Source organism: Protobothrops mucrosquamatus, unplaced genomic scaffold, assembly GCF_001527695.2.
Source record: "Protobothrops mucrosquamatus isolate PMUCROS unplaced genomic scaffold, P.Mucros_1.0 scaffold1047, whole genome shotgun sequence".
NCBI lineage: Eukaryota > Metazoa > Chordata > Lepidosauria > Squamata > Viperidae > Protobothrops > Protobothrops mucrosquamatus.
This window is the reverse complement of record NW_015387279.1, coordinates 587,674-614,221: the sequence shown is the minus strand read 5'-3', so window position 1 is coordinate 614,221 and position 26,548 is coordinate 587,674. Positions and strand designations below refer to the sequence as shown.

The 26,548-nt window shown below is 34.3% G+C and overlaps 1 protein-coding gene across 3 annotated transcripts in view; it reads right to left on the bottom strand.

Moving 5' to 3' along the window:
- Positions 1-6,045: 6,045 nt before the first annotated feature.
- FAR1 (fatty acyl-CoA reductase 1) overlaps positions 6,046-26,548 on the bottom strand; it is a 37,660-nt gene continuing 17,157 nt past the window's right edge. The window contains exons 4-12 of one of the 3 annotated variants that reach the window (XM_015820048.1): positions 25,613-25,792; positions 22,321-22,498; positions 20,426-20,470; positions 20,212-20,330; positions 18,146-18,213; positions 16,456-16,627; positions 9,528-9,657; positions 7,848-7,975; positions 6,046-6,520 (exon numbers count right to left, since the gene is read on the bottom strand). In XM_015820048.1, the coding sequence (XP_015675534.1) occupies positions 6,358-6,520; positions 7,848-7,975; positions 9,528-9,657; positions 16,456-16,627; positions 18,146-18,213; positions 20,212-20,330; positions 20,426-20,470; positions 22,321-22,498; positions 25,613-25,792 (1,183 nt within the window). In that variant the 3' untranslated portion in view covers positions 6,046-6,357. Of the gene's footprint in view, positions 6,521-7,847; positions 7,976-9,527; positions 9,658-16,016; positions 16,189-16,455; positions 16,628-18,145; positions 18,214-20,211; positions 20,331-20,425; positions 20,471-22,320; positions 22,499-25,612; positions 25,793-26,548 lie in introns of those variants that run through there. The other 2 variants (XM_015820049.1, XM_015820050.1) reach the window with 2 other exon arrangements.

The window sequence follows — 26,548 nt, the reverse complement described above, 5'->3', positions numbered from 1 at the left end:
AAGAAGCGAGGTTTGATCTATGATTCAACTGTATCTGATAAATAATCCTTCTATTTATTACCATACTGGAGATGACAGTCACAAAAAGCTGAACTTTAAGTCTTACAGCCAAGTTTCCTCGACTTTTAATCTATATTCTGAATTGTCTAGACCAGGGGTCCCCAAGCTTGGCAACTTTAAGACTTGTGGAATTCAACTCCCAGAATTCCCCAGCCAACTCCAATTCTGGGAGTTGAAGTCCACAGGTCTTAAAGTTGCCAAGCTTGGGGACCCCTGGTCTAGAATCTTACCTGGGAATATAAGGCTATGGTTTCCAACCGTAGATCTTTGTGATATCTTTCTGTGCAATTCAGTGTTTAATATTTTATTTGGAAGGAAACCTGTGTGGTTATTTTTATTCTTTGTGACTTTCACTTAAAGCCTTGTGCATTTATTTTTAATAGGAATATGCTACACTTGGTAAGCTTGCTTCTATCTGCATTGGTTACATGTGTCTCTTTTCATCACTTGTGTATTCCAAAGCAGATGACACAAACTGGTGCAATTCAGATGTCAGCTGTAAATTAGAGAAGGGTGACGCTGATCTTAAAGAGGAAATAAGATTTTTTTAACAGGTGAGGGGGAGGAACAGATATAGTTTTGCACTATTCAGTAATTTTTAACAAGAGCACAGAAAAGGATTAGGATTTTTCAACCTACAAAACTATTGTAGTATTATTTTTATAGCTTCTTATTGTTGCTGCCTTGCCTCATTAAAAATCTTACAGTTAGACCCCAATGCTTAGATAAAGATTAAAAGTAAGGCTATAATTAGACATTATGTAAAAATTGCAATAAGCATGAAAAATAGTACATGTCAACTATATCTGTTCCTCCCCCCTCCCCTGTTAAAAAAATCTGTTTCCTCTTTAAAATCAGTGTCACCCTTCTCTAATTTCCAGCTGGCTTTCCCCAATGCATCTGAATTGCACCGGTTTGTGTCATCTGCTTTGGAATACACAAGTGATGTAACCAATGCAGATAGAAGCAGGCTTACCAAGTGTAGCATATCCCTATTAAAAATAAATGCACAAGGCTTTAAGTGAAAGTCACAAAGAATAAAAATAACCACACAGGTTTCTTTCCAAATAAAATATTAAACACTGAATTGCACAGAAAGATATCACAAAGATCTTCTATGGTTGGAAACCACAGCCTTATACTTCCAGATAACGTTTCTTATAAGAAGATAATCTGAATATTCAGTGGAACCCTTTCAGCTTCTGTTTGGAGATAGCAGACTTCCATCAGTGGGAGAGGAAGGAAATAATTTTCAGTGTATCCCGTTCCTCCCTGTAGTGCGTATTCTCCCTAAAATCTGCCTCAAGAGTAGAGGACCCCAAAGAGCAAATATTGAGTTGCTGGGAATACTAGGGAAAGACAATTATTGCAAACTGTCCCATGCTTACTCTACTAGCAGAGGGACATTAGCTGAATTCCACCCAAGAGTTAAGATGTTTACATTTACTGAAATCACATTTTTCTCATTATGTCTCATTGAGTCAGTGGTGACTTGAAGCAATCCCAGATAAACCTCCTCCAGGATATGCCTCCAACCTGGTCCTTCAGGTCTTTCAACCCATCACCATATGCCGGTGGCTTTCCGGGTGCGCTTCAAGGTGCTGACCATCATCTTTAAAGCGCTCCATGGCATCGGACCTGGATATCTTCGAGACCGCCTCCTGCCGCAGATTACCTCCCATCGGCCTGTACGCTCCCACAGAGTGGGTCTCCTCAGGGTGCCGTCAGCCAGACAGTGCCGGCTGGCGACCCCAAGGGGGAGGGCCTTNTCTCCCTTCCTTCCGCCGCGCCCTTAAGACATGGTTATTTCAGCTTGCAGGACTGGCCTAGGGGAAATTTTTAGCGGGGGTTTTAAAATTATTTTAAATTACTTAGGCCAATTGTTAATATTTGTCTTTTAATTAGGTTTTAACTGTAGTATTTGGTATTTTGTAGTTGTTTTATCTGGCTGTTAGCCGCCCTGAGTCCATAAGGAGAAGGGCGGGATATAAATATAATAAACATCAACACCTTGCTACTATGCTTTGCGTTCTTTTCCTTCCACTTTTCCTAGCATTATAAACTTCTCAAGGAAGCTAGCTTTTTGTATAATCTATGTAATATATCTTAAAATATAATTTGAGCTTGGTCATTTGCATCCCAAGTGAGAACTCTGGATTGATTTATTCAATGATCTATTTGTTTGGGTTTTTTGGCTACTTGTATTCTTAGAGAGTCTTTCCAATTCTGAAGTTTAATAAGTGTTTACCATTGTCTTCTTTCATACAATATGAGGCAATCATCCACCTCCAGCATTTTCCTATATCACTGCTGCCAAATATAGGAGTCTACTTGAAATAACCTACAACCCTCAGGTGACTGAGTATCTGTTGAACATGCAAGTCCTGATATTCTTCACTCATTCTTTCAAGGAATGCACCCATCACTGTCACCATGATGAGGAAGTACACAGCAGGACTTGAAGAAGCAAATCTAATTAGACATTAACTAAATTAAGTTATACATTAGTCTATTAAATCAGACAATACTATCCTACACATGTATTTTAAAAGATGGATTTGGGGAAGTGATCCAATAAGCGAAGCAATTCAAAATTTGATCAAATATTTGCATATTATAAAGTATCTGGATTTGATCTCTATTATATGGAGTAAGTTATCTCTGAAAGAATAGATCCAAGTCTCTTGAACTTTAGTTACTCGGAGTTGCTGAAAAACAGCACTGACCTTGTTGCATGCTTCTAATATCTTATGCAAAAATTAACCATATGTGAAACATATTTCAAAGGTCAGCCCTAGAGACTACAGGAGCATGGATGATAACTGACAGATCTTTCCATTTAAAGCATTGGTATCCAACCATCTGGCTTGCTGGGACCACACTGAGTGAAGAGGAATTATCATGTATAAGATATGTAAGAAGCTAATGTATATAAATGACATAATGTTAAACATTTACGATCTTGTGGGCTGCATTACTAGCTGTGCAGGCCAGGCCTGCATGAAGCCTGAGGTCCAGATATGCCTGATACAAAGGATACAAATCAATATTTCTGGTTCAATGGTTGTCAGAAAAAAATATTTTTACCTCTACTTTATTTACAATATAAAAGGCTGTTTATTAAAATTAGATATGACATGAGACATTTACTTTGGTTTAAGCCTGGAACAATACAGCTACTTGAAACATTCAGTGAGATTCTAACTTGGGTAAATTCTAATGGATTTAAATTCTGCCATGTTGTAATGGGGTAAAATGGAAAATTTTCCAACCATGAGGAAAAATTGAAATTTGTTAATCTGTTATTTGTGTTTTATTCCATACCCCATTATCCATCCTACAGAAAAAAATGGGATTAAAAAAATACCTTAAAGAAAACACGCTCTATCTTCTTATAAGGCTATAAAAATGTTACATCAGAGTTTTGATGCATTTTGTAACTGCAGTATTTCCTCACATAGGCAGATGATAAAATTGAAAGTCAGCACATATTAATTGTAGCAACATCACAAAAAGATGTTCATCAAGAAGCAGAAATCTTGGCTGCAGTTTAAGGTAAAACAGAAGATATATCGTGACACAAGCCATTCAAAATTTGCCTTAACTAATGCACAGATTTCTTTTAAAAATGTGTTAAGTGGTAATAATCATAGCTAAACATGGGCTGAACACTTTTTATAAGTAAGTCTTCTATTTATGTGAATGTACTTCTTTAAAAGCATGGTAAAACAATGTTTTAATGAAATTTCAGGCACTCCCTGGATTCAATGACCAATCTCTCTAATTTATTTTTCCCTTTGAAGGACGGAAAATTGGTAATGTGCTACTTTTATCTTTGTCTCATCTTCAAAAGTTTACAAGTATACCACAAACATTTAAAGCAAAGCAGTAGTATATTTAGTTCTAATTATTTCATAGCACATGATACTTTCAATTAAGATTTCACATTTAGCTAAAGCCACCTGATAAATTCAACAAATGCAATATTCAGGAATTGGTTTATTTTTGGTTTACAGACAAAGGCACCCAAATATTTTTTATTAAATAATTATTTAAAATGCTGTTTCTGAAATCTATTCTTATACTAGGGAACTCACACTGTAGAGGAATGTTGTTTCTATAGTCCTAATTCTAAATTCTGGCATATTCAAGGGATCTGTTTCATAATGCCTTTTTCTATCACTTCAGATTTGACAATTCTTTTTGAATTTTGAAACTTTCCAGGCTAATATTCAAATTCACAGATTTTTCCTTTAGGTTTGAAACAACTAGTATTGATATTGCTATATTAGCAAGAATAGCATGACAATATTTAGCTACGAAAAAAGCATGAATCACCTAGATGTGTGGAAGCCTGAAAGATTTGTCTCAAAAAAAAAAAAAATGTTATGGAGAGTTGTGTTATTTCTCAACTGTATTTGTTTTAAGGAAACCTATAATTTATTCCATAAAACAAGATACACAGGAAAAAATGACTACCTAAGTAACATTCAGTTGTCTTACCAATATTTATTACATCTGTGTACACATGTACACATGTACCAATACTCTTGCGTGTTAAGTTCCAGACATCTATTTCAATGTGCCAAACTGATCTATGGTCAGTGAGGAAGAATTTAGGGAGCAACGGTGACAGACAGGTATAGTAAGGATGTTGCAAATAAATGGTAAAATGTTACATCACAAAGTTCACAATTTATTGTATTCCACCATTGCAACAGCAGTCTCACACACTCTTTAAAAGAGTATGGTCCTTGACCATGCAATATGTTGTATCCCTGTAAATATTATATGCACATTTAACTTTTGTTTTTTAAAAATCATATTTAACTATGAGAAAAATAGTTAAATTTTAACAAGGAAACATTCTTTTTAAAAGTAGAAGCACAATTACATGGAAGATTTTAACAGTGGCATAAAGTTTGAATGTGGAATAAGAAGTGTAGGACACATATGTCTTGTGCATAACACTTGTATGGTTCATTCACAATTTACTTAAGCATAGTAATAAAAATAGATATACTAGAAGTTGATCAGATTATCCTATACCACACCTGGAAATGTGGGTTATAACAAATAAAAGCATATAAATTAGCACAGAATGTAGGACATGTCATGAAATATAAGAATGTAGAACATGTCATGAGATATAAAAAGCATGTTTTAAACGTAGCATAATTCAAATCTAGTTTTTATGGGGACAGTTGCAAATGGATGCTCACTCTAAATCAATTTAAACCTATAGAAAAAGATATTAGCCCAAGTAGGAATTATTTAACAGTTTCCATGTTCTACATTTTTGTTTCAACTATTTCTACTGAAACTACTGAACTTATTTAGCATAAATATACTGACTCCCAAATGCTAAATAAAGCATTTGGTAATTCATTTTTAAATTATATAGGTAACACAGGGAACAGACTTTTTTCCTATTCGGATCTCAAGTTCCTGATCTGCAGTGAAAGTTTCTCTTGCTGTATTTAAGGGACAAATTCACTTATTTCATCATTTTCTCTTTGCACCCTCTTTTATAGCCACAATTCAAAAAGCTGGAGATAAAACACTGTGTACCAATGGCAGTTTTCTTCTTAAAAGAAACCTGCCTTTTTAGTTGAATGATGGGCTTAAGAAATAGGTGATGGAAACAAGCATTGTAATGCTTGTGTATAATTGTCAGTAGTGGTATTAACTGTTTCCTGTGGATTAATCTGCATGTATAGGTGTACTTGTAACAGCAGTTCCCCCCCACCCCCCCCAAAAAAGATTTTTTATTTCTTTTAGTAATTTTTGTATAGTTAAGAGCCTCTGGAAAAGAGCTAACAAGGAAAGATTAACAGAATGCCCAGTTTAAATAATTTACAAGGAATATTTCTCATAAGATTAACCAGAAAAAATCCACTTTGATTCTCAAATAAATTGCCACCCAAGAGAATAATTTGTTTACCTTATCTAAATGCGCTTATTTGCAATAAAAATTAAGTTTACTATGTTAAGGCAGATTTTAATTGAATGCATTCCAGAATTGCAGTTACACTGGTCCATGGCCTAACGTTTTCCTCATACAGATATAAATCTGCTTGGATATTTTACCTACATATTTGCCTAATGAGAGATTGATCCAGATTAGCCATATAATCTTCACAGAAATGCACAATTAAGCATCACATGAACTGTATTTCACAATCCAGATCTAATATTTCATGTTTTTACAAAAGACAAGATGAGTAGGTATATTATACGGCTTTGTGCCATTAGACCACCAAATGCATAGATGTCCTAATGCTGGAATTGTCATCTCTAGTATCTCATAGTGCTGGATGCTCTGAAGTAAGAGAGGAACTTGTAACATAGGCTAACAACAAAATACCAGATGTTTCTTGCCATTTGGGATCTTGCAATGAAAATTCGCCAGATGAGAATTACAAGTACTGTATTGAAGCCATACCGTATGTTCCTTAGCCTAGAGATAAATCAAATCAAGAGAAAGGGAAAAAAAGAAAACAAATGTGGGAAACTTAAGAAAACTGGCAAATAAGAATATAACAGCTTGAGGCAGAAACAAAACACATTCTTTATCACATTTCTATTTGATTGGAAAGGGATTTTTATAGTAGTGTGTACAATTTTGTTATTGACAATACAACAGTTTAGTTCTAAAAAAATCTGCATATCAGTAAACTATACTGTTCTGCAGTAGAGATTTCCTGTCATATCATAGAATTCTCCCATCATACATAAAGATTTTTATGCAATTCATATGCTCTCTTCCTATAGAGTACATATATTAAGAATTACAAGATAACTTACATTTGAAAGACTGATACAAACAGTAACATCACTTCCCAGTTTCTCCCCAACTTAAAAGGTTATCAAAACCCCAATATGTAATCTTCAGACAAAAGAGATAAGCAAGAAATGTGGGGAGTCTTGATGTAACTCACCTAAATTATTTTACCACAACACCTGTGTAGCATTTTTTGAAATGATTCCAATAAGAATGTCAATTATTTTAATATTTACAGAAGTGTTTAAATATTTATTATTTATTTATTTATTAAATTTATATCCCGCCCTTCTCCTTGCGGACTCAGGGCGGCTGACAATCGATTTAAAAAACATAAATAACAATTACAGAATTAAAATCAATTAAGAAAAAATATTTAAATATTGTCCGATTAAAATATGATTAAAACCCCTCTAAAAATTGCCCTAGGCCAGTCCCGCTTGTTGGAATAGCCNCGACGGCACCCTGAGGAGACCCACCCTGTGGGAGCGTACAGGCCGATGGGAGGTAATCTGTGGCAGAAGGCGGTCTCGAAGGTATCCCGGTCCGCTGCCATGGAGCGCCTTAAAGATGATAGTCAGCACCTTGAAGCGCACCCGGAAGGCCACCGGCAGCCAATGCAGCTCGCGCAGCAGCGGTGTTACATGGGAGCGAGTTAGTGTGGCATGCCTTCCTACATTTTTGACACTCACAAAATTACATCAATCGCAATAGCAATAGCACTTGGACTTGTATACTGCTTCATAGTGCTTTTCAGCATTCTCTGGGCAGTTTACAGAGTCAGCATACTGCCCCCAACAATCTGGGTCCTCATTTTACTTACTCTGGAAGGATGGAAGGCTGAATCAATCTTTAGCCGGTCAGGATCAAACTCCTGGCTATGGGCAGAGTTGGCCTACAATACTGCATTCCAAGCACTTTGCCCCTACAGCTCATTTTACATTCAGAATAATTAACATAAATATGTATTAATTTATGAAGTAAAGAAGTCAAGTCCACATACTTATTTAAGTGTTTCCGAGCTGCTGGGAGACCAGACATTTCTTCATTCAGTACATATTTCTTTGTTCCCATGCAGTAATTTTCCATATATTCTGCCCAATGTAACTGCCGAACGTCAAAATTAAATACCTGGTGTAAAAATTAAACAATGTATCTATTACTAACAAAATATAGTTTTAAAGTCAAATCAGGAGTACAATGGATAAAACATTGTTTCTTAGTAAAAAACAAAAAAAACCATCAGCTACCCACCCAACCTAAGGATTAACTTAACTTCCACTAATGATCCATAATATTGACTCCACAAATAAATTCAGATGCTTTGATCCCTTATAATAACCACAAGCACAATTACATAAGAAGCATGTTGATACCAATAGTCTTGTAGGTAGGGATATTTTACAGGAAACTAACCTGTCTTAATAGTCTCTGAAAATTTCAGCAAAGAGAAAAACACTATCGTCATCAATATTTTAAAATCACCTTATTTTAATATTAAAGATATTGTTTAAATTACCATTTATAAGCCCATTGTTATTATTGTGTACCAAAAAGTATCAGAACAGTGATCTCTAAAGATCCTTATGAAAGTTTTTTGCTGCATTTTATTCGGTGTTAGACACTCAATCTGTAACTCAGCTAAAAAGTTAAAAACCAACAGCATTTATCTTGGAATATTCTTGGAGTTATTCATAACAGAAATTTACAAATCAACCCAGGATCCTGTGTTATTAATATATAAAATTAAATGAGTTTGAATGTGGATCATATGCAGAGAAAGGGAGAAGGATCACTACTAAATAATCTTGTGCTACTACACAACACATGCTCATAAGCAAACGGTTGCCACACAAAGTTATGTTACAGAAGCACTGAACAATTACATACATATATCCAAAATGCAAAAAAAGTTGCACAGTATATTATTATGAAAAACAGTATATTGCCATTCCAACTATTATGGAGGACATTTGTTTTGAATGAGGTCAAAGGATTTGTTTCAATATCCTATTGCTTTTGATTGGAAAATTTGAAACTTTTTAATCTTCATTCCACTTGAAAAGAGCCAATTCAAAGTGTTTGGCAAAATTTTTTGAGTTGGGCTGTTTTATTCCTAGCTCAAAAGCAAACAGTTTTGAGTAATCAGATCCATCTCTAATTACATTTTAATTTCTATCTTAGACAGACAACAGTTATATAAAATATAAACATCCTTAACTAAACTAAATGTAAAAATGCATGTAAATTTGGAACATTATCTGCAGCACATTAATTTGTACTTGATATATCATTCTTAAATGGCTTTCTATCAACCTACCTTAATGTTAACACTTTAATATGTATGAGTTTTTATTTTACAACTAAATCTTTTTTTTTGTACTCTATGGAAAATATACTACTATTTATAGTAACTTTATTTAGGTTTATCTGGGATTCCAATGCAGCACATACAAAGATCTATCTGTATTTAACTGTGATTATGAAAATGAGCATACTGAACACATCTGGCATTTTATTGTTGTTTCAGAAAAACTACAGTAGACCAAAGCTAGGAACTATGGAAGGGGATCATACTACAGCTTTATCTTTTCGTTAGTTTCTTATGTTTTCATTTTGCTCCTTATTTGAAGTGCTATATGTACTATATTGTTATCAAGCAAAGCAATACAAATTAACTTGCCTTTTTGTCTTCAGGACTCAGCTGGCTCATAAGCATATTGACATTGTCTGTGTTCCAGTCCCAAGAATTACTTGTGAAGTACTCTAATAGCACCATAGCTTTGTGAAGACGTGTTATTGTTTTCATCATCCTATAGCCCAGGAAAACATGTTATTAAAGAAAATCACACTCACAACTGAAATATGACTCAACTTTTAGAAGGAAGGTTCCTCCACGGGATCCTTCAGTTTGCCAATTACACCATTAAAACTTGAATAGAATTTTCAAAAATAGAGTATTTCTGCATAGCATGTGAAATAATTTTTTTTGAAAGGCTGAGGTCCTTTGCTTAGGTAGTACTGTGAACACAAGAATCTATGTATGAATTAGGGCTATGCAGATATGAAGGGAAAACGTAACATCAATTCCAACTCCTTTAAACCAGTGCCTTTTTTTGGGATCATAATGCACTCCAAATCATCTTTAACCTTTTGAATTTGAAGCTCTGCACAACTCTAATCAACCACACACTATAATTCACAAAGAGTTCAGATTTGCATGAGATATTCCTTTGCCCATTAATTTAGAAATTGAAACGGTCGTGGAAGAAATGTTTCTTTATAAAACCATCTTTTTTTGAATACTGGTTATAAAAGATGCTTTGCATCACACTGGTTCAGACGTTTACTACTTATTATGCAGAAATATTCTATTCATGTTTACTGCCCCATCAGTCAACATTAAATATTTTGTTTGAATATAGTGCATTCTATTAGTAGGATCAACTTGAAAAATAGCTTTAAAATACGAGTATCGCTGAACTTGAATTTAGTAAACTCTGTTGCACTTTTTGTTGGCGCCGCTATAATATCAGCAATACAAACCCTAGAACCTTATTTGACAGCTATTTTGACCCTGACTCATTTCAAGATTGAACCTTATAATAGAAAGCACTGATCACCAGGAAGATAAAAAGGTGAAGGAGGAAAAGAAAAATCACCATGAAAAAAAGGTTGCTTTAGACATATTTCTTTTATTCAGTTATGATAAACTTGCTTATATTGAGGATATCCAAATGCAATTCTATTGAAAATAATAAGTGCATTTATTAAAAGGAAGACACACATCTGAAATATAAATAACAAGCTTCTGTAAAGGTAATTCAGAACAGTGAAACTATATATTATAGTTTCTATTTTTTTTTCCCCAGCGGATCTTAACAGCTTCTGGGCTATATTAAGAGAAATTGTACATTTCGTCCATGTTATATAGTAGCTGTCCCCAACCTTTCTGGCACCAAAGATAGGTTTCATTAGAAAAAATTATCTTCCATAGATCGGGGGGGGGACTCATGTGCAACCTAGATCCCGTGCATGCACAGATGAAGCTTTGCTTGCTCACCCGCCGCTTGCACGGCCTGGTTTCTAACAGGCCATGGTCTGGCACCGCAGGAGGGTTGGTGACCCCTGTTATAAAGTACTTTTTTCAAACATTTATAACCATAACATCTAGCTCAACCAAACGTATTAAAAACAAGAGTCCTTAATGATATAAAATTCATAAGGAAAATATAACTAAGTTTATGGAAAGGACACTAAGAGGCATCCTAGATTGTTTCTCAAAATAAATGTTGCACTAGGGTCTCAAGTTGAACTCATGTATATATGTATGTGTATATACATATGCATATCCATACATACATACATAAATGTGTATATACATATATACACATATACATCTTTCCTGGAGAACATTTCATTTTTCAAATCTGATAAGACTTCTCTTTCAACATTGTCACGATTTATTTTTAGAGGTTAGTTTGGTTTCATTTTATTGTCTGCTCGCTGGATAGTTGTGATTTTAGTTTATGATATTCTATCTAGCTTCTTCTATTGTTTATTTATTAAAGCACTTTTCTAATTATGTCTCCACTCTAAATATTATCAATCCTTTAAGGACGAGGTTAGGGACAGTTTTTCATGGAGAAAATGTATCTGATTGCTAAAAATCAGTATCAATTCTAAGAAACATAATCAATCCATACAAATTATATAAACAAATAAGCACATTTTTTTCTTATTTTCCTATTTGTAAACTGCTTCAGGTGATACCCTATTTAGTTATATCTATTATACAAAAGCTAGCAACTATATCAATAAAACATTTGTTTTATGGCAATAAATGATTATATTAAGCATATTAAGCTGTAATTGCCAAGCAATAATATAAGGGACTTAAGCCAAAAAGGCATCTGTTCATCTTCTACTCACATGAATCTATTAAATATTTTCTTCTCTGAAACATATTATTCTAAGAGCAAAATCATTTCTTAACTTTAGAACATTTTGTAGATATCATTGTTTATACTTAAGTAGTACAATTTTCATGAGCTGAAAACACACTTCCTTTCTTCAAGGAATGCTCCTCACAGAGCTTTTCTGCTTAAGAACCACTGTACATTTGCATGAATATTCCAATGTTGCAGATCCTGTGGAATTATTAGTGTCTGAGTTGTTATATATTATTTTTGTCAGGCAGATGAATTACATAATACAATTAGACAACCCAGAAAACACTCAAATCTCTCAAACTTACTTAATCACAATCCTGCAAAAACTGAAAGACACCATAGAATATATTCAGCCTTTTAACATCCCAAAATGGAAAACCTTTATTAATGAAACAAATTTCTTAATCAGGAAAAAAATCCAGTTTGACTGAACTTCCACACATTGCTACTCTCGCAAAGAATTCCAGAATTCTTTGGTGTTCCTTCACAAGTTTGTAAACTAAAGACAGGTCACAATGACCTTTTATGTAGTATTTAACATTCATAACATTTAATACCTTAGTTCCATCCCATTATTACAATTTGTTCCAGGTAGAACCATATTTTGATATCTCAGCTGATACAAGTTGCTGCACCCAGGCCATAGATTGGGACTAATTATAATAGCAAGTTATTCCTGAAGCCACTGATATTAACTTACAAACCCTACAGTATATTATTTGGAATCAGGTTATTTGGAACAAAATACTTTCCCTCTTTAAGATGCTTAGGATTTAAAGTACGGTAATTGAGAATTAGTTTTATTTTGATCCTCAAGAGTTGTTGGGAGAATAACATTAGAAAATTATCTGTGGATGCTTCTAACCTTTAAAACTCCTTACTTTGGCAAGGAGCTCTCTATTAATATAGTACATTAAAGTAGTGTATTTTTCCTATGGGTTTCTTCATATTTTTACTGCTGCATTCTATTTTTGTTTTCAGTTTTTGATTGTGTTACACTGATTCCTATTTTATTATTATTAATAGCTAAATAATACTACGTCTGATTAAAAGGTAAGACAAAAATTATGTAAATAAAATAATCTTTTCTAATGCTATTTGATATCTGGAGGATTTTTGCTAAAGGGAAGCTTCTACATGTTGTTTATGATCAACACAGAACATGTTTGCTAAAGGGAAGCTTCTACATGTTGTTTATGATCAACACAGAACAAGATGAATTTTAATGGATTGTACTTCTTGTTTATAATCCCCTCCTTTCCAGTATTAGGTAGCATAACAACATAAAGTTATTTGATACTGCAGACAAATTGTATTGCAAGTTTAATACAATTATGGATCTGGCCTTTGATTTTTCTATACCCTTCTATGCTCAACTTGTTTTATTTTTTAAAAATCATATTGTAACGTGCAAAACCTCATTTTGTCTCATATACAACTTTGTCAACAATAACAACTTCAAATAGCCAAAAGCCTGAAAGTTGCCAGAAGAAACCACTGCTAGGCTAAAAAATAATCTAGTCCTACTTTTCATTATAGAAAACTACACTGGATTTCTTTGCCAGCAAAGAAATGAAAATGTACCATGTGAAATGTCCCAATGCTTGACAAAATTACACAATATGCCGTCTGTGTGAACAATTAAGCAAGCACTTGAACTAAATTTAATCAAAAGCCACAAACATAGTTTTCCTAAACAGGACCGGGGAGTTACTAAGGTATTGTGGTCATAAATTTGATGATTTCTTAAGAGGGGTAGTCAGGCAACAGCCTGTTACAGATATTGCTGAGCTAAAAATTCCAAATATTTTCATACTGACCTGGCTTGTCTGGGATGCTAAGAATTATAATTATAATTAAGCAACATTGGGAGTACCACAGATTGCTTTTATCCCATTTAGCAGGCAACTAAAAATATATTCGTAATGTTTCTCCGGCCTTTTATTTTACTGTGATAAATGTTAAGATAAACTAATTCAGCATCTTTCATAAATAATAGAAGCAGAAATTGTCTCCTTCTTGGATCTCTAATTACACGTTAAAACACAATTTCAAAGGAAGTGCTTTTTCCTGTTATGGCCTATTTGAAACATACAGTACTTTGATATTAAAGTTTAAATTATGGTCGAAGCTTATGAACTAACTTGGGTGTACATATTCTACCTGACTTGTAAATTATTATTACAGAACATTAGACTGTTTTATTAAACCATTTCAGCAGGAAATGGATTACTTCAAGCCACTTTCTCATTCCTCCTAAAATGTACAAATACAGATATGAGGACTACCATTTGGTCACCAATGATGCTATATGATCATAATGTTCTGGAGAGATGGTGATCCAGTTTTCTGATTCCATGGTACTCAGTTCCAAAATGTGCTAAATTTTAAAATAAAATCTTTTTATCTCATAGAAAATCATTACATTTCAGCTCACTAAAAACTAATTCTACATTAGAAGACATTCTGAAAGGCAGATACTATCTAATTTATAAAATGAATCACTTTTCCTTTGTTTGATAGGATTCCAGTGTAAACAAGACCGGAAACAAACCATTTTATAAGTATATGTGTTCATCATTAAATAGGAATCTAATTTTCTTGTAGCAGGCAGAGTACGCAGAGTTTGTGGGATAAATTATTAGTTCACAGTGGTATGTTTTTAACAGATGTATCAACCAGTTAGTATGCAAACATGTTTAGGAAATACAAGCTTCGCTGGTAGGAAACATTTTTTTAAATCATTTTAATCCCAAATCCACCTTTCCCATGATAAAAATCAAGGATTTAAAATGACCTCAACTTAATATAAGCACATCAATGTATTTTTCGTGTTAACACTATGGAAGTAGTTTTTCAGGCATATTCTTTTGGCATATTATTTTTCAACCACCTACAGCTCCTGCCATTTCCTGGTGGTCTCCTATTAAAGAAGTAATCTGGCCTAACCCCTGCTTAGATTCCAAATCAAAACAAAGTCATTCAGGTGATGTAACCTACTAAAGCATGTTTTACAAAATTCAAATACAGTATATTAAGATGTGAGTTATATCTGAAAGTTGTATTACACAATGACTGAGGGGAGGGAAAGAGAGAATAGAGTTTCTGAGGGGAGAGGAAGAGAGAGAAGAGCTTCTGGGAATGGAAAAAATGTTCTCTACTTGAGAACTTTCTTTTAGGAATGTAGAGAAGACTACTAAAATGACAACAATGATACTAACAGATGCTCAGTATCCTTCATGGGAAAGTTGTTCTGAAGAGTAAAATTGCTGTATATGGACATGGAAAAATATTAGACTCATTCAACTGCCTTTGCTTGCTGCCTATATCATGGTACAAATGAAAGCTATTGCCTAAATTGTTATGACAAAAAAGTAAGAGCTGTGTCTGCTAAAATTATTTCTAACTCTTGGAATAGTATGTTAATGCTGTAGGAGAAATAATGAGTTTCCAAAGTCAAAGACATATTCATTTTCTCATAGGTATATATATATATATATATATATATACACACACACACACACACACACACACACACACACACACACACACACATACACATACCTACAATCTTTGACTTTGTACGTGTGTGTTTATGTGTATTTATATTTACAGATATAGATATATAGTTTCCTTCTCCTCTCCAAATACTAAACTACTGAAATAATATAACGATATATCTTCTGTTCCTTCACTTTTGGGGGTGGAGGCTGTGCAGTTTGAGCAGCAATTCTGCAAAAGAAAGCTTGAAAAAGTTGCCATTTTTAAATGTTAAGATAGAGAAAAAATATGCAGATTTGAGCAGTAAAAATATACATTTTGCCCGCTTAAAAAAACTCCTAAGCCAAAAGAATTATAAGCCAAATGATGGTGATGTAAAATATGTCCTAAGTTATCTAAATAATCCATTAAAAAAAACCATGTGTACCATAGTTTTAGTATTTCTATCCCTTTTCCCTCCCCATTCATTTTAGCTTATAATTTTCAATAACAGTGCTAGAGTAGGATGATTTGAAGAACATAGTAACTGCATGACACGAACCGATGACTCTAATAAAGCAAATGTCAACCAGCCACTAAGTCCCCAAAAATTTCCAGCTCTTTTACTGTTATTGTTGGTTCCTCATTAGTAAATCTAAGATAAAAAGCTCATGCCAATGATCTAAACTGCCACCAAGCTTCCATCACTTTTAGCAAAAAATTAGCCCTTTCTTTCTTACCACGGTTTCTGACCTGTCAACCTGAGAACAACATCGTATAAGAACGCAGGAAGTATGTGACCGACTGTAGTCCAATAATGATGAATAAAGGGGTTGGACTGGATTTTAAGATTGGGACGCCTGATTGCTTGTTCTAAAGGATTCCTCTTGAATATCAAATTTAGGTAACATTCTGTAGGAAAAATAAGGGTCAAAATGTTCTGAGTAGCTCTTGTTCAAAGAATAAATCCAATCATCTCTAGACATCCTAATGGGTTAACTACTCCATACTATCCCATTTTCACTGTTGCCGGAAAACAGCAGACTTGGAGTCGAACACTTCTGTGGATTTAACATTCCATTCAACGATAATTACGAAAAAGAAAAAAAAAGTGTTAATTTTGTTAAGCATGGGTTGTAAAAAGCCAGAGGAACACAAAGCAGAGCTAGTCACCATTACCTTGGGTTTCTTCCTGTAATCCTGAGGTAGATATCATACAGGAATGCTGGGGCCTTATGGCTTACAGCAATCCAGTAGTGATATAAAAGGTGATTGGATGTTAGATTTACATTGGGCCGTCTGAAGGCCTGTTCGAGAGGATTCCTCTTGAAAGTGGATATTACATGGTATTCTAAGAAAGAAAAGTTGTGTAACAGCTTTGATAATAACCATGTAAATGTACTGGACTTCCATGGACATCACAACAGATAGTACTATTCCCATTGATTTAAACCACATTATTTCCTATACATACTTCATTAACTAACAAAGTGAAAGCATTTTATTCAATTAGACTGTAAAATTACAAAACTTTCTCATTGGACTTGTTTGCATACCTAAGCATCACTTTTTAATTTTTCTCCCTTTTTCTCTTTGTTACTTATTAAATCTGTGTGAATAAATGAGAATAGAGTTTCATAGGCTTACCTTTCTATAATTTACATAATCATACAACACTCAGGCATGTTACATTAAAGCAACATTTCAAAATTAAGATATATAGTATAATAAATTCAAGTAAATATTAACAAACTCACTACATAAAATAGATTCTTTTTTTAAGGATCTGAACTGGTGCTTCCTCTACCTTAACCTTTATTAGTAAGTCAGCCAATTTTTTTTCTAAAGAAATAAGTCAATTGAAAAAAATACAAGCTTTCCTTTTTCCACCCATAAAATCTAACCAAAGAACTGTAAATAAGAGAGATTACCTCTAGGCTAATGCCTAGATTAGACAACTTCTTAAGTTTCAAATGACTTCTGGGAAATACAAAATCAATATACTGCATGGAATCTGAAAAGTTTAGAAACTAAAACAGTGGGCTAAATCTCAAATATTGGATGATGGGATCAGATGTCAGTAATAGTATAAATTTCAGCATAATACAGTGGCACCATATGAGCTAATGGGACAGAAGTAAAATTTGACTTTTTTTTTCTCAGCTTCCTGATATGTAAGGGACATCAGCAAATACTATGCAGTCTCAAAACATATTTCTTGTGTTTTAGTATTGTTTGGTAATATGTCCTAATCAGAAATGCTATACAGCCATACATCATAATTCAAATGCTAAGTAAAGCCACAGATACTGTATGTGAACACTGTTCCAAAACTTGGTCTGTATCAGTGCATTTCTATCAGAAAAATGAAGTTCTGTGACTTTTATACAATATGCAAATTTGCTTAGTTTTATAGACTTTTAAGGCTATTTTTACTACACCTCTGAAAGTGCAGTGTACACACAGGCAAATAAAGGGTGTGTAACCTTGTATTTCCTACTAAACATGCAGCTATGTGATTTACCCACATTGATGTAATACTGATCAAATACTGAAGTTTTTCACTCCTAAAGTGTTCTATTCGATTGAGTATAGTTTAAAATATACACAACAAATTAATGAGAATATAACTTGGTTCAGTTGTGTACATTTTTAAAGATGAACTTCAAACTGGATTATCTATTCAGCGAAAGAGCAAAAACAAAAAAAGTCCTTCAGATGTATCCAGATAGAAGGGAAAATATAGCAGAATTAAGGAGAATCACTGCTATTTTTAAAAGTAATTCCAACTGAGTCTAACTTGATCATGGCTATCTATATAAGCTATTTTTAAAATGAACTAATTATGAGAGGGAAAAAAGAGGCCTACCAACTTCACCCCAATGAAAGGGATTAGTGCCACCCGTTGTACAGTTGTATACCATAATATTTCTTGGCCTGAAAAAAAAAAGATTATATTTTTTTCTATATCATCAGTATAAAACAATTTAGGCACAGTCAAAAACAAAGAGAAGCAGAACAGCAGAAAACTGGCTGAATAATTATAAAAAGTAGAGCAACAGAAATATAAAGCAGCAGCCAAACAGTCAGTTAACATTACATTTACAAAACAATTCCGTGGGATTAGGATCCTCAAGGAAAGGCAGAATAGAAATTTTGATGCATAGCCATCTTTTTAGAAAGGCAAAAGGGGGGGGGACTACAGAAAATACATGCCTCTGGGTTTTTTAATTAAAAAAAGTTAGGGATTATAAGGAGGCTGTGGTTTTCAACTCATACTTGTCAGCATATTCTCAAACTTGCTGCAAATTTTGCCAGTTTTACAGGATTGACACTGACTACTTAAACCTCTTCCCTTCATTTCAATTAAAGAAAATGCCGTCTGTATGTTAAAAAAGAACTTGGCCAGGATGTGCAAAACAAACAGAACGTTTGGCCAGAACTAAAGTAAATCAAGGCTTTTCTGAAATCAGATTGTTCTGCTGTCAACAAAACATGCACATTTTATTTGAAATAGTCAGAATCTAGAATGCAGTACCATCCTTAACTCTGGGACAATATATTCAGATATTGCAAGACCATGTCTTGCTAAATTAAACAGCTGAAATCCTCTAAAGAAAGTTAACATATAGCATGTTCTGAAAAAAATGGATTCCTAATGCTGATATTTGTACCAGCATTTGACATTACCTGCTGCCTTTTGGCATTTTAAGTTCTGTACACCAGAGCTTGCCAACCTTTCAGGGTTGGTGGCCCAGAGCAGGGGGGAGGAGGGAAAAAAGGGATGGTTTTGTGGTGGGGTGAATGCATGCGCATGTACAAACACCCATTGCTCGCGCAAGTTGGGCTGCAAACTCCCACTGCACTCGTGGCGACATTCATGCGAGTGGGGTTCTGCAAACATGCACACTGGCCAGCCACTCATGCGGCCCTGTAGTCAAAAGCCCACAGCCCGGTAGTGGGCTCTGGCCCATAGGTTGGGGACCCCTGCTGTACATCATATTCAATATTTTATTTTTTGGCTTTTAGATTATTGCTGTTTCTTTTCCAGAATGTCTGTCTTGATGATATAATTCTTTTAGTGCATTTTTATTAATGTACAGGTAGACTTTGATTTACAGCCACAATTGGGACCAGAATTCCCATTGCTAAGCAAGGTGACTGTTAAGTGGGACATGACCAATTTTCCTACTTTTTTGCCACAGTTGTTAAACAATTCACTGTTGTTGCTAACTAAATTATGTGGTCGTTAAGCAAATCTGGCTTTCCCCATTGATTTTGCTTTGCTGAAAGCTGGCTGGGAAGCTTACAAATGGCAATCATACGACTCCAGGATATTGCAAACATCATAGATACATGCTGGTTGCCAAGCACCTAAGGTTTGATCATGTGACCCTGGAGATGCTGCAATGCTCGCTAAGTACAAGGACTGATCATAAGTCACTTTTTTTCAGTGCCGCTGTAATTTCAAACAGTTGCTAAATGAATAAGTCGAGAACTATCTGTATTCTATAAGCTTTCTAGAGCTGTAACAGACTGGGACAGCCCATAGATCTCATAAATAACAAATAAAGGTTTTCAAATATCTTCGAAGAAAGAGTGCTGTCAAAAACTCAAGCATATCTGAACAATCACTTATGTTTCAGAACAATGAAAGATCATACACTCCCTGATCTTGCATTATAGCTCAATTCATGACCTCAGAAATCAGTCATAAATTTCAGGCTGAGGATAGTGGATGTGTTGAGTAACTCAGATGAACTGGGCAAAACTGCACTTGTTATTAAAGCCTAGACCTGTATATAAGTTGAAGGAGCCTAATGGGTGTAAAGAACAAACACAAATAACATCAATATTTTGGGAAATTTAAGCTTATAATTTAATATTATATAACTATTGCTTATCCTATGTAAAAAGAATTGTCACCTGTTATACCTATTAACTCCTGAATACCAAGCAGCAGCTATTGTTGCATTGATGACTACATCTACAGGAATAAGATCGGCAACTGCATTATTTGAGGCTCGCATTGTTCTAAGAATTCCTTTTCCTGCCTTAAAATAAAAAAAAAATACACATTAAGAAAGCCATTTCAAATAAATTCAGTTTTTAAGAGAAAAAAACCCCCTTCATTTAAACTGTTACTTACAGCAATAAAAAGGCCACTAGGTCCATTAAAGTTATCAATCCATCCCTGTTGAGAAATAACATAATGAACAATGAAATATTTTGTATTGTGTATTGTGTTTTAATAAAACTAAGCTTTTTTTAATCAAATGTCTGAATATCTAATATTATATTACATTCATACCTGAAACATTCCGTATCGTTAAAGAATGTGCTTTTTTAGAAGAGAAATGTGTAGATAAGAAATGACAAATGTTAGTTATGAATACCAACATGTACTTGTTTTAAAATATTTATTGTTTTACTTAATTGCTGTATGCTGCCCAAAGTCACTGTTTGTGCATTGGGGCAGCTATATGAATTTGCTAAATAAACAAACATATCCATTTTCAAAAGGCTTACGAAATAATGATTCTTTAGCATAGCTATGTTTATAGAGCAGTTTTTGATCCAACAGATAAAAAATCTTATTAGACATGAAAGCTGCACTGACTGCTTTATCAATAGGTATCTTCTTCTCCCTCTACTCCCCAAAGCCTCATATATTACACCTGTGATCAGACATAATGGTAAACTGGGATTTTGGAAGATCTTATAAATGTACTTTTACCCCAACTTGGCTCTTGAAGCTAGCATGAATAACTCAACAAAGGAGAAATTGTCTTTTTTAGCATTCCGTTTAAATAGGGATCCTAATCTGTCCCTCCCAACCCTCTCGTGTTTTCAGTCTAAGAATTAACACAGTTTGAGGATAAAGTTGGAATTCAGAGTTTGAACAATATACAAATAGATCACTTTTTGGCTTAATATATTGTACAAACCTAGTCAATAACTGATGGTAACATAAACCATACCTTAATACAACCTGAAAACTTCTTTAATAGAACTATTTCCAGTTTAGTTACTTATAATGGAAGAACTAACCAGGAACAAGGCATGCTCCAAGAACTGATACATTCATGGTATAACCGAAATATCAAGAATCCTGGTTTACTTTGCAAGTCAATATATCCACTGCTTAAAAATACTCATCTGCATGAGTTTAATACAGTTGTGACATTTCAGAAGCATGAATTACAGGAATTATATATCAAAGGAATTGTCAAATTTTGAATTACTTCATCAGCAAAAATAGGTCTTAGAACAAGGAAATATTCTGCTTAGTTCTCATTATGATAAAATGAGCAGATACTAAAATTTAAGGATTTGAATTAGTATCTGCTTAAACTGATACTATTAGTGCTAATATGCTATGAATGCAAAAGGCTCTGTAATTACTTTCACATACATATCAAGAAAGTAGGAATGTTTTTTTCAAGAGCTGTTTTAACAAGGTGCTCCAAAGGAACAACTGCTACATGGTGGTAGCGGTAGATTAAAATATATTGCTAGTATTTCTGAAATATCCTGTTCAACAATCTAATTATTACTAATTATATGTTAACCAATACTTGTTATTGTAATATAATTGAGCAGTATAGGTTCTTGTAGCTGGATATATGAATTCTTTACAAGAGAGAAGCTATAATTTAGAGGCAGGTACTTGCTTTGCATGTAGAAATACCAAAGTTTGATCCCCAGTTTCCTCAAGTACACATTAAAGAAAACCCAAGTGTGAATTTCTGAAGACTCCCAAATAGTCAACAGAGATGATGTTGACCTTGAAGGATCAATTGCCAAAAATTATGTAAAGCAGTTTTCTGTATCGTCTTGTATTTTGGATCAGCAAAGACCCACACAATCACATGCTTTTCCTTCACAAAAGAAATTTAAGGCAGAAACCAGAGGCAGGTCAGCCTACATCCAACTTTTCACATAACTCTTTCCAATGTCTGAACAATAAAGATAGCTCAAAGTTCAACAATAGATACTAATTACAAAATATTGACAAAGAAAAAATAATAAACACTGACTTACAGGGAAAGGCTCCTTCCAGCTGGCACCCACAATTGATGGCCTCACAATGGCAATATTTAATTTTGTACCTTCCTGCTGTACAATGTATTCTGCTAAGGCTTTTGTATATGTGTAGGTATTGGGTCTATCTCCAATTAATTTTGGTGTAATATCATTTACTAGACTGTCATCCATCCACCTGAGAAATAAAATATAATATGTTAATATATAAAGTATCACCGCTTTCAAGTGTCCAACAAGCATAATATATATCTTGTAACAACTTTCTTATTTATTTAGAAATTTTATATGGCTGCCCAACTCACTCTCAGTAACTCCAAGCATTTTATAAGGATAAAACCCCAACACAAAGCCCAATACCATTTCCTACCAATTAAACTAAGCTACCTTTTTTTTAATTTCAGGGCTAAAGCACTTCAAAGATAAAAGTATTTTGCTAAAAATCTAACACCAGGTCCACTTGTAACAAAGAGTAGTTAAACATGTCTCCTTACCCGCTACACTAGAAAATCAATTTGAAAGGACATATTTTATTGTAAGAGGCTTAATCAAGTTATTTTAAATCTAAGAGTTGTCATTTTCGAGGCATTGGTTTTTAGTTTCATTTAAATATGATGAAAATTAGCATCAAAAAAGTAAATTAGTAGCTGCAATTAGTAATAATTTCATGGAAGGAAAACCTAATTTCTTATACCACTGTTTAAATCAGGGGTTTTCAAACTTGGCAACTTTAAGACTTGTGGTTTTCAACTGCCAGAATTCCTCAGCCAGCCATAATGGCTGAGGAATTCTGGGAGTTGAAGTCCACAAATCTTAAAGTTGCCAAGTTTGAAGACCCCTGGTTTAAATCATTAATAGTGAACTGAATCTGTATTAAGAGTGCAATTCTAAAAGTTCTACTCAAATTAAAGTCGAACTTTACAAGTTTACTCCTAAATACACAGAATTGCAGCCTTAGGTGTTCTTCAAATCTACTGAAATCAACCTGAAAAATGTAATCATGTTTACTCACTTCCATTTATTTCAATAAGTCACAATGAAGTTATGCCTGAACTTCAGACTTAGAGAATAGCAAATGGGGCTAGCTAGGGGAAAGGTCATACTAAAAGGAACAGCTAAAAAGCTTAATTTCATTAAGACCTTCCAAATTTAAAAGATAAGATAACCTTTATTGTCATTTTTTTTACTATGGGCACAACGACACACATCAAAAATGAAATTTAGTTGCCCGCTCTCAAAGTGAACAAATACATGACACACACCTAAACATACTATATACAACATATACATACTATATACAATATATGTATAGACTTACACCCCTACATATACACACAAAAGCACACAGCTTGTTCATTCTAACTGAACCGTTATCACACCTCAAGAAGAGTGTATTTATTAACAATTATAATGCAATTTACCACCAAAATTTCTAACTGAAAACCAGAAAAACAAACTTTGGTTGGATCCAGAATTTCACTCTAGACGAGCAGAAAAGAAAAATGTGATCTTTGCCAATCTTCTCCTCCCTCTGAAATTTCCAGCAGCAGTTTTGTATTTTATACAAACCAATATACTGGAGCAGATTTTCAGAGGGTACAGTAGTCCTCAACTTGTGAACACAATTGGGTAGCCCTTCATTTATTAACAAATAAATGAATACATTTCCATTGCTAAACAAGATAGTTGGTGAGTTTCTCCTGATTTTACAACCTTTTTTTGCCATGGTTGTTAAGCGAATCACTGTAGTTCTTTGGTGAACCATGCAGTCATTAAGCAAATCTGGCTTCACCCACTGACTCTGTTTGTCAGAAGTCAGGAGGGAAAGTTGCAAATGATGATCACATGATCCCAGAGCACTGCAAACATCATAATTATATGATAATATAATTATAATTATATGTTCACAGATGATACAACAGTAGTGGGCCTTATTCATGATGACAAGGTGGAAGCTTACTGCAAGGAGGTTGAGGGGTTGGTGAACTGGTGTAAGGAAAACAGCCTAGTTTAAATACTGGAAAAACCAAAGAGATCACTGTCGATTTCAGAAAAGGCAGGCACAGCCACACTTCTCTGTGCATTAATGATTCACCTGTGGAGATGGTTACCAGCATCAAATTCCTGGATGTGCAGCTAACGAGTAGGCTGGCTTGGTCGCTCAACAGTGAGAAACTGGTGAAGCGGGCACAGCAGTGCCTGCATTTTCTGCGTCGCATGAGAAAAGCACATCTTCCTTCCCCCTGTCCTGACCACTTTCTACAGGGGGACAATCAAGAGCATCCTGTCATACAGCATCACAGTCTGGTTTGGAAGCATCACTGCTTCAGACAGGAAGGCAGTGCAGAGAGTGGTGAGGATGACCAAAAAGATCATTGGCAGCTCCCTCCCTCCCATCCAGGACATAGCACAGAAGCGCTGCTTGAGCAGAGTCCGTAAGATCATCTGGGACACTACACAACCTCTTCACGACCTGTTTTCCTTGTTACCTTCTGGGAGGGGGCTTCGTGGTATCCGTAGCAGAACATCCAGATTCAGCCATAGTTTCATTCCATACAGCATTAACCTTGTGAACTCTCAAGCTTCCTCCTTCCGTTATATATTCAAATGGACAGTATTTAATATTTATTTGCTATGTATATGTAGGAGTGTGGGTCTATACATATGTTGTACATAGTATGTTTAGATGTGTGTCATGTATGTGTTTCACTTTGACAGCGGGCAACTAAATTTCATTTTTGATGTGTGCCGTTCTGCCCACAGTAAAATAAATGACAATAAAGGTTATCTTTTTATCTTTATCTTTCTTATCTTATAATCTTATCTTATCCTATCCTATCCTATCTTATATATTGGCTACCAAGTGCCCAAATTCTGATCACATGACTGTGGGGAAACTGCAATGGTTAAGTGTGAGGACTAGTCATAAATCACTTTTTTCAGTGTCATGGTAACTCTGAATAGTCATTAAACAAATGGTTGTTAGTCAAAGACTACTTGTATAAAGTTTGAAATAGAAAATCTACAAAAAATATATTTTGCCTTTCCACCTACAGAAATGATCTGCTGGATCAAAAGTGCTTCAAACCCCAAAGAACCTTTTCTAACAAAGCTAGGATCTAACCCCCTTATATCTAAATATGCAAGTTCATTGTAAAATATTAGTGAAAGTACCAAGCAACTATATCGGGAGTTAATTCAAACCAAAAATGATCTTAAATTAAAACCCAACTCTTAATCATCATCTCCTAATATTCTCAATAGAAAAGGAAAAATATTAAAGAATACATACTCTAAGGAATCTATTAATTTCTTAGGATCAACAGGAGGTGGATAAACAACTTCCTCAATGTGTTTTCGATTGCAGTATGCAAATGCTGTTGAAACATGGACAAACACATCTAGATTCTTGATTTTCTGAGCCAAGAGGAGAAGCTGTTGTGTTGCAATGACATTGAGCTGAACAGCATCCCTGTTGAAGTAAAAGAAAAAAACCATAAGAGCTAAAGTCTTTGTGCCATGAACAGCAGCTCAAGAAAGAAAATGCCTAGTGTAAAAACAAAGCATGTAAAATAATAGAGAATTCAATCATTTTTCCGAGACAAACTTAAATTTCAAATTACAAATTGTCATACTCTTTAATTCAATTATCAATTAAGCAAGTATATTTTTAAGTCTTAGAAACAGTAAAACGTACAGGTAGTCCCCTTAGTGACCATTTGTTCAGCAACCATTTAAAGTTATGACAGTGCTGAACAAGGAATTATGATTGGTCCTCAAAGTTTGGCTATTGCAGATCACTGGTCACATGATTGCAATTCAGGTACTTGACAACCAACATGCATTTATAATGGTTGCAGCATCTTTTGGTCACCATTTGCAACTTTCATAGACAGCTGCCAACAAGTCAACAGGGAAACCAGCAGGAAGTCACAAGTTATGCTCATGTGATTTTGCACTTAAATTGATGATTTGCGTAATAAACACAACTGGACTAGAGGAACTGCATTCATAAGTCACGTATATGGTCATGTGTTTTTGCACTTTATGACTGCATCTCTTAGTGATGGAATTGCTGGTCCCAAATGTGATTGGTAAGTGAAGATTACCTATGTAGTAAATATAAATTAATACATTCATTCTTACTCAGAGCCAAGACATTAAGGCTTGACAAAGTAATACATTTTTTCTCTTTAAAAGTTTACAAAATCAAGACTTTACACCAAAA